The sequence below is a fragment of the Cydia fagiglandana genome, chromosome 21 (assembly GCF_963556715.1).
Source record: "Cydia fagiglandana chromosome 21, ilCydFagi1.1, whole genome shotgun sequence".
In the NCBI taxonomy this organism is placed as follows: Eukaryota; Metazoa; Arthropoda; class Insecta; order Lepidoptera; family Tortricidae; genus Cydia; species Cydia fagiglandana.
The window spans coordinates 4,001,427-4,011,012 of record NC_085952.1 but is presented as its reverse complement, the minus strand read 5'-3'; the positions used below and the strand labels follow the sequence as shown (position 1 = coordinate 4,011,012).

The 9,586-nt window shown below is 37.0% G+C and overlaps 1 protein-coding gene across 1 annotated transcript; it reads left to right on the top strand.

Moving 5' to 3' along the window:
- The first annotated feature begins 918 nt into the window (after positions 1 to 918).
- Positions 919 to 9,360, top strand: LOC134675039 (facilitated trehalose transporter Tret1-like). The gene is made up of 7 exons (XM_063533185.1): positions 919 to 973; positions 1,601 to 1,756; positions 2,227 to 2,425; positions 2,633 to 2,823; positions 3,352 to 3,734; positions 8,552 to 8,663; positions 9,098 to 9,360. Exons 1-7 carry the CDS (start codon positions 931 to 933, stop codon positions 9,358 to 9,360), a joined length of 1,347 nt encoding a protein of 448 aa, XP_063389255.1. The 5' UTR covers positions 919 to 930.
- Positions 9,361 to 9,586: the final 226 nt, after the last annotated feature.

Sequence of the window (9,586 nt, the reverse complement as noted above, 5' to 3'; positions counted from 1 at the left end):
TCGTTTCGTTCGTCAAAATTCTATGAAAATATGAAGCTTATAACGACAGTCCCACACTCTGTTCAGTTCAAATTGGTGTAAAGATAGCTTAACAGATTCTACCACCTTCTACCATCTGTGTTCGTGGATGCTAGATATTATATGATGCAATTAAAAAGTTATTTTAGGACTATAATCATAATAAATTTAAATATAAAATTAAAATTGACGACCAGTCTGGGCTAGTGGGTAGTGACCCTGGCTGCGAAGCCGATGGTCCTGGGTCCGAATCCCAGTAAGGGCATTTATTTGTGTAATGAACACTAATATTTGTTCCTGAGTCATGGGTGTTATCTATGTATATAAGTATGTATTTATCTATATAAGTATGTATATGTGTTCTTTTATAATTTAGACGTAATAGTCCATGGCCCCGACGGAAGACCAGCGCTAGCCTTTAGGCTAGCACCTGCTGAGTCGGGACCATTTCGTGACCGTGGTAGTATTACCTGTTGTTTTATCTATTAAGTTTTGTCACGAATAAAAACATTCTATTCTATTCTATTCTATTCTATTCTATTCTATTCTATTCTATATCGTCGCCTAGTAGCCATAGTACAAGCTTTGCTTAGTGTGGGGCTAGGTTGATCTGTGTAAGATGTCCCCAGATATTTATTTAAAATTGATAATCATGACTAGTCAGTAGGTAATGTAGGCATTCTTTGATCATAATCAGGACCATAGTTCTACGGAACAAAAAAACCAACATAATGTGTCTCTTATCACAATCCAATCATCTAAAATCGTGTATCATTAAAAGATAATTCTGTATTTTGGTGATAACGACCACTTCATATGAGTCAGTCGAATTATATGTCTGCATTTCTGCAATGACTCTTGTGTTTATATTGATTAAATTTTAAGTGTTAGTGTTGTTTTTATTATATTAAAATGCAGCAGTACTTAAGGAAACAACTAGTGATAGCCGGTATAAGTAAGTATAATATTTATTTTATGCGTGTAACCCATAATATATGTATAGGGTAGCTAAAAACTAAGTGCATTCTCGTCAGCAAAATGTGTGAAACAGTCAAACTTATTTTCGCGATTTCGGGGTTGGTACCATATTAAAAGTTGCTCAGTATAATCCCAACGGGAATGCACAATTTTTTTTTGCCAGCCTGTATAAAATATTGTAAATCAGTGGGCGTACCGCGAAGCGGCGACAGAAATACATCATCTGTGAGAATTTCAACTGTCTAGCTATCACGGTTCGTGAGATACAGCCTGGTGACAGACAGACGGACAGACGGACGGACAGCGAAGTCTTAGTAATAGGGTCCCGTTTTACCCTTTGGGTACGGAACCCTAAAAATATACCCTTACCGGGAGTCGAACCCAGGACCATCAGTTTCATAGGCCAGATATTTCATTGTCAAAATTGTGTAAAACGTATAACATGTTATAAATTATAAAGGTATCAATAATTTTGCCCATTTCGAGCGTACAATAAATCTTATATACCTAACTAAATTCAATGTCTAAGAAATACTTAAATAAAGTTCAAGTTTAGATCGGTGGTCAATGCTTAATTTATCCATGTTATTTCCTTTAATTCCAGTCTATATCGGCCAGATGCTAGTTGGCTTCGGCATGGGCTGGACAGCCCCGGTTTTGCCGAAGCTCCAGGATCCGGAACAGTCTCCTATCTCCACTGAGATCACGCCGGCATTAAGCTCTTGGATTGGCTCGCTGCTGTACATTGGATGTATTATTGGTCAGTTTTCAACCCTGATGAAGAAGATTAAGCAGCATTTTAATTAATTAAAATTCTTTTGCATTTGTTTTTTGCAAAGCTTTTGAGACGGTTGGCACATTATGTCCATAAATTTTATACTCAAAACAAAGTAAATATTGCTGTCAAATTAACGAAATATAATTTTGAGGTTCTTTGAATTAGTCAGGTATTTTTAAAAAGATCAACGACAAATCAGCTATATTTTTGGATCAAATATACTTAAGAGGTGTATCACAGGGCACAATATTCGATCCACTTTTGTTTCTTAGTGATATAATTATACATATAGTCTAGTGTCATTTTTCGGCGTAGGTCGTAGGCGTAGGTATAATATTTAATTTTGATGGATTGATTTCAATATTTTTTTCTTTGTTTTTCAAGTATATAGGCGAATAGGTAATTTAATTCTAAGTAGATTATACTAATGGTTTTTTTTTCAACTTTTGCAGGTCCCTACATCACTGGTTACTTTTCCAACATCATCGGTCGGAAGCCATGTCTGTTGATCGGTGGCGTGGTCACAGCGTTCTCCTTCATCCTTGTCATCTTCACTGGTAACCTGACCATGATCTTTGCCGTCAGAATCATCAAGGGTTTCGGTATTGGCATCATCGCTGTTGGCAATATTGTCTATATTGGAGAAATAGCGTAAGTTAATTATAAACTTTTTGATTTTCATTTTTATTTTTAGGATATCAGTACCCGTTGACTCATTCCTTATCTTTATTGCAAAGATATAAAGTATTTTACATAATAATTAACCACTAAATGTAATAAAGTCCTGTGCCCAGCAGTGGGACGTGTAAATGCTTAATTAATGTTTGATTTTTGTAATTATTATTTTGATGCTTTTAGATCAAAAAATATACGGGGAATTCTTCTAACAGCCACTGGAATCGCCGGTACTCTGGGTACTCTAATAATATTCTCCGTGGGCCCATACGTTTCTTACAAAGGCACTGGATGGCTCGGCTTAGGGCTGACATTAATGTTTGTCGGCTCTGTATTACTAATTCCGGAGTCTCCGATGTTCCCTGTGATAAAAGGTCAGTATAAGGCAATCCAAGGGTCTCCAATTTCTTTGTCCAAGGTGTAGTTTGTCTCACATTTTGCTTAATAAGAAAGAGAGGCGCAATGATATTGGACCAAGATATTGAACAGATGGAAATACCACTATAAGGAGCATTGGGTACTTCGAAAGCGGAGTAATTTTGAAAATGGCAAATATCTACTAAACTAGAAGCACTTTCTATCGTAGAAACAGCAAACAAGATGCCTTGGTAAGCATTTCAGTAGCGTAAGTATTGATAAAATTTGTAATGACTCTAGTTTTATAGATATTTCCCATTTTCAAAATGATCAAGCTTTCGAAGTTACCCCAACGAACCTTAATGAAATACCAAGAGGCGAAACATAGGCGAAAAACCATTTCGTTGTAAAAAAACTGATCAGAATTACAAATAATAATTATACTTGTTTATCAATACCAATCAATACTATCAGTCTGAAATAAACGTAATCTGCAGATGTACATAATTAACGAGATATAAAAATTCTATTAATAATTTTTGTAGATAGAGAAGATGAAGCTAAAAGAATACTCATAGAGCTTGGAAGACACGACGAAATTGAAGAATTTTTAGCGTCAAAAATCGAAAAGACAGAGCAGAGAAATGTCGCTGAATGGAAAGAATTGTTCTCAATAAGATCGAACAGAAGAGCTTTATTTATGTTATTAACGTTGAACATATTCCAACAGATGAGTGGTATAGTAGCTATGTTGTTCTTCACTACATCCATATTTGAATTAGCTGGATCATCAGTTACTCCGCATATAGCGACAATTATTATTGGAGTAACGCAATTGGGTTCTAGTTGTTTTACACCGTTGTTTGTGGAATGGTCGGGCAGAAAAACGTTGTTGCTTTTATCAACGGCTGTCTGCGGTATGAGCTTAGTAAGTTCATTAATTTATAACTTCAATACTCTCGTGATAGTAACAATATTCAATTTATTTCTTCAGCCTAGTCATTATTAAATTGTCTGATGATATTTAGTTATTCTTTAACTTTATTCATATTTGTATTTTGTGAGCCTTCCGTCTATGTTTCTTGTTGTTAGTTGTAGTTCTTAAAGTGTTTATTTTTGTGTTGTATAATGTAACTACTGAGAGTTAAAAATTGCTTATTGATTTTACAACAATTGGGTAGGTAAAGTTTTTTGAAGATAGGCAAATTATATTTTTTCCCGATAGTATTCATTATAGCGATCACGAAAATGCAGCTCTTTTATTTTTATATTATTTTATTGATTAAATATAATTTTTTAAATGATCGATATGACGTTTGTGAGGTGAAATGGCAGATTCGAGTAATTAATTCCTTTGCCGTAGTAAATGGGACGAGATAGAAAAAAAATCGATGTCAACTGTCAGTGTCATTCTTGGAAAATAACTTGCAAATTATTGGAAAATAATGGTCGGACGAAACATTTGTGTTTTCTTGTAATTGGATGTCGGTGTGATTTCTAGAATAAGTATTTTTAACGTCCCTAGCACGCTCAACACGGATATTTTGATAATGATAACGATTGCTTTCGACTACTTGGCACTGCTTCTTGGAGAACATTTTCATTAACGCCTTCACCACGACTCTTGGACTGCTACACGAGTCATTTTGGATCTCAGTATCAACACAATAGATGGAGACGATCCCGGAAACGTTCGAATGGAAATAGAATATTACAGAGATGAACTCAAAGTGCGTCGTACCGTCTACAAGACAGTACAGACGTTACTTTCCAAATTCAGAGTATTTGAGCACACCAAAGTCTTTAACAGCGATTCGGTGCCAAGCTTTGAAGATATATTGGCCAAAATGGTAACTTATACGTTTGTGAGGACTATATAAACGCGATTGTTGTATTATACATACATAATGATTAATAGTCTTATAACTAGGTCGTTATTGGCTATTATATATGGGCTCGGCAAGGTGTTCACAATATCTGAACACGCACGCCCTGATAATAGAGGCGTGTTCAGATATTTATGAGCATCCTAGCTGCACCAATATATCTGATGGCGACTGTACTTTAGAAAACTTATAATATAAATCCAAAATAATATAATATAAATCCAGTAAATTTCGTTTCGTTTTATTTTATAAATCCACAAATTATTATCCTTAAGCATTAACATTACAACAGTATACAGGGTGATCAATCTAAATGGGTCAGTATGGAGAAGTCAGAAACTATAAGAGATAGCGAAATCTGTTCTTAGGAACCATGGCTCCAATTTTGGATTTAATAATAATGGCATTCAATTTTTTTTTAAATCTATCATACATAACCGGGATTCGAACATGGTCAATATTCTTGTTGTTTGTTTGTATGGAAACTTTTAAACGATGCGTGATAGGTGGGGGGTGCTCGACCAAATATCATAGAGGGCCCCGAGACAAAACAAAGTACATTAAAAAAAATCAAAATGGCAGACTTTTTTTTAATTTTTTCAAGTTGGTCCGAGCGCGCTGAGAATTGGCATGCGGCGAGCCTGAAGGCCCAAGATTACAATGTCATAAAAATATTTTTGGAAAAATCCAAAATGGCGGCGGACACGGGCAAAGACAAATTTCCAAGTAGGTTAAGCGAGCCTGAAGGGCGAGCTTCAGGCCGGGAGGCCGAAGGCCGACCCCGGTGGAGGGCCGAAGGCCCGAAGCCTCCACCCCGACGCCCAAAAAGCGACTCCCAATAGGAAAAGTGTTGGGTCGTGTTTAAGCTCCAACTTCCCCCTCTCGTGTGACGCTTCGGGCCTTCGGCCCTACGCAGAGCTCGGCCTTCGGCCTTCGCAAGCCTCGACGCTTCGCCGTGGGGCATTCGGCCCGCCGGCTTCGGTCATCAAGACAGTTGACTTGGTAGAACGCTTGGAAGCACCGAATTCACGCAGTTCGGCCTTCGGCTTCGCGTTTTGGGAGTAGGGGTGGAAGCTCAGGGCATTCGGCCTTCCACCGGGGTCGGCCTTCGGCCTCCCGGCATGAAGATCGCCCTTCGGGCTCGCTTAACCTACTTGAAAATTTTACTTTTCCCGCTCGGACCAACTTGAAAAAATTAAAAAAAAAAGTCGGCCATTTTGATTTTTTTTTATGTACTTTGTTTTGTCTCGGGGCCCTCTGTGATATTTGGTCGAGCACCCCCCACCTATCACGCATCGTTTAAAAGTTGCCATACAAACAAACAACAAGAATATTGACCATGTTCGAATCCCGGTTATGTAAGATAGATTTGAAAAAAAAATTGAATGCCATTATTATTAAATCTAAAATCGAAGCCATGGTTCCTAAGAACAGATTTTGCTATCTCTCATAGTTTCTGACTTCTCCATACTGACCCATTTGGATTGATCACCCTGTATAGAATCACGCTGTGTGGCGTGCCCTTGAAGAGAGTTGAGAGGTTCAAATATGGTCAATATGGATAAGTATGTCTGTAGGGTAAATGTGCTTCACGTTGGGGCCTGTTTACATATTGATTAGTGTTGATTGCGGGTTTAATACATTTGCCACTATACACAAGTAGCAAGTGTATCAACTCGCAAAAATACTATATTTTTGCTTCCATTGAGGTATACATAGTAAGCACTATTCTCAAATTATGTGAGGAAATAAAACAAATTCAATTTAGTAAAGCGTATTTAATAGGGGTAAAGTGACGCGAATACAATTAAAAAAACAACGCATATTCTTAGTTTATATTAAATGTAGATGGCTTTTTAGTTTTCACTTGGTCACAGAAATACGCTAAAAACCACTTTCAGAGTAGGTGTTTCTTGCGTTTTGGCTGTCCTTCTTGTGTCCTTCCACAGCATGAGCATGTCGTAAGTCCTGTTGTATTTGTCCCTGGACTTAGCAGGAAGCTAGTTATTCATTATTAAGTTTGCTTCTGCTTTCAAATGAGGCGGTGTGCCGTCTATTCCAGGTCGTTTTCGTCACTTGAACTCATTTTGTTTATTACGAGTATTAAAATAACAAGCGGTAACTTATTGAGTATTGCACAACGAATAAACTTTGCCGCCTTTTATCTGCATATTTTTTTAAATTATATTACCATAGATACTAAGCATACGGTACGCGCATGCGTCAATCCGCGCGCACCGCGCAGCGCCCTTTCGCGGTGCTAAAGCGGTATCCAGACGGAACTGATCAAATCGGTCGATTTGATCAGAAATGAAATTGGCGTCAATCTCCAATTTTAGATTTATGGTGATATTAGAGCCATTTAAATTGAAAAAATGCCCCATAACGAAAATACTAGCCTCACAAATTGGTGTTCTTGTGTCCGCACCTCATTTTATCGGTCATTATCGGCAGTTGAATTCGGCGAGCCAAATTGGCGTTTGCGCCCGTACGTCCCGATTCGATCGGGCAATTTAATCAGATTGGCGAAAAATTGACTAATCTGGATACGCCTTAAGCAACATCGAGTTCACGATAATTTGACATATAATAATAATAGATTTTTAGCATAAGTTGCATTTCATAAAACTTAACCCAAATCATTTGTACATTTTCAAGTCAAAGATAAAGACATGTTGGTTTTAAAATTTTAATAAGTATAGACCATAACATTGTCATGATCTTGTAACATAGTTAAAATAAGAGAGTCTCCCATTTTCATTTTATTGCATTTTTTATAAAATGTCTTTAGATTCTTGGGATATCTTGGTCCTAATTCGATTGCTCTTTTTTATGGAAATAATTATATCCTTCAGATTCACAGGATGCTCAAGGCTTAGCCGAATAACACTGCAAGGAAGTATGTCATGGCTCAATGGTTCTAATTAGCCATCAGTATAATACCGCCAATGAATGTTTACATCAACCTGAAAATAAGAACAACATTCATAACATGAGGATAACCACACAAAACTAACAGATGGTTGAAATTGTTAGAAAAAATTAGACCGATTTCTTGTTTACGAACTTAACAGCTCATGGCAATTTAATAATAAAAATCAAAACACAAGTGAAGAAAGTTTTATGTACCTATGTATTTCACGGATACGTACTCCTGTACGGCCATTGCTCCTCTAATTCAACGGCATTGTGCCTATCACTGTTATGATAATAATTTCAAATTTGTAGAATCTGCTCGCAATCTCGTATGAACTCGCTTATTTTTCTTGCAAAACTCTGTCCAAGGGTCAGCGTAGGGGCCGTCGTGTAGGGGTGGGGAAGAAAACGTTGTCCAATAATTTATGCAGTGCCAAGTTATCGAAAGTAAATTCAATCTTTGTCCAAATACGCGCAGATGTCGTGGGGAATCAGAAGTCCGTGGGTCGTGCTGAGGTCGCCGAAAATCTCAATGATAACATTAATAGCAAATCGCAAGGTAACATGAGGCTTGTCCGTTATTTTTCGGGAATGAGAGCTAAGTGACACTGACAGTTGACATCGTTTTTTTTTCTATCCCGTCCCATTTACTACGCGCCAAGGAATTAATTACTGGAATCTGCCATTTCACCTCACAAACGTCATATCGATCATTTAAAAAATTATATTTAATCAATAAAATGATATAAAAATAAAAGAGCTGCATTTCCGTGATCGCTATAATGAATACTATCGGGAAAAAATATAATTTGCCTATCTTCAAAAAACTTTACCTACCCAATTCAAAAGTTATCAATACTTAGTTCATATTTGCAAATTAAATTTAGTTCTGACTATTTTGTATTTGGGCTTTCTTGTTATTATATTTTATTATTATTTTCAGGCGGTGCTAGGAACATACTTTTATTTTGCTGAACGTGGCTATGCAGTCGATGAGACAGTCGGCTGGCTACCGCTTTTAACTTTAATTGTATTCTTCATGTTTTATGACTTTGGTAAGTTAAGTTCTCTTGGTCCAAAAATTTATTAAAGAAAATAGAGCAATGGAATGAACATATCTAATATTCGTCTAAAATTCTAATATTTAGCAATATAAAAGTTTATTAAGTAATATAGCATGGTATCTCGCTGAATATAGTCAATACCATACTCGTAGATCAATACTCAATAATTTATTCTTTAAACAAACCCTATAATTTTTTCTTTTTTTTATTAGGAAAACTTACAGCTAGAGTAACAAGTTAGGTAATAACATAGAAACAGTAAGCCAATTACAAGTTTCCACAGGTAGGAAATAATACCTATCTAATACCCATGTTTCATAATTAAACTCTTGTAAGCCTTTAATTTGTTGTTTTTTTTATTTTGTAGCCTCATCTTATTTTTGGTGTGACATTACATGGTATCTCATAAAAGTAACCCTTCCCAGGTTTCGGCATAATCCCCGGAACGCTGACCGGCGAGATGTTCCGCTCCAACGTCCGCAGCACAGGCGCGGCCGTGACGTCCACGACCGCGTGGCTCGTCGGCTTCGTCGTCTCCTCCGTGTTCGGGTACATGATGGCCGTCGGCATGCACTTCATCTTCTGGATGTTCGCGGCGTCGTGTTTGTGCGCGTGTCTGTTTACGGTGTTCTGTGTGCCGGAGACGAAGGGGAAGAGCTTGATTGAGATACAGGAGATGCTGGAATGATGGTCTGTGATATGATAATTAAAAAAAACATAATTATTACTTGTTTTCTCTGCTTTATTCAGATTGTCACTGAAACCTTAATATAGCGCGACATAAAACAGAATTAGACCAAGAAAAGTCTTCAGAGACTTTGATAGCCCACGCAGTGCGTTATTTTAAACTACAAACTTCTATGAAAATATGACGTAATAAATAACACTTGCACTGCGTGGGCTATCAAAATCGC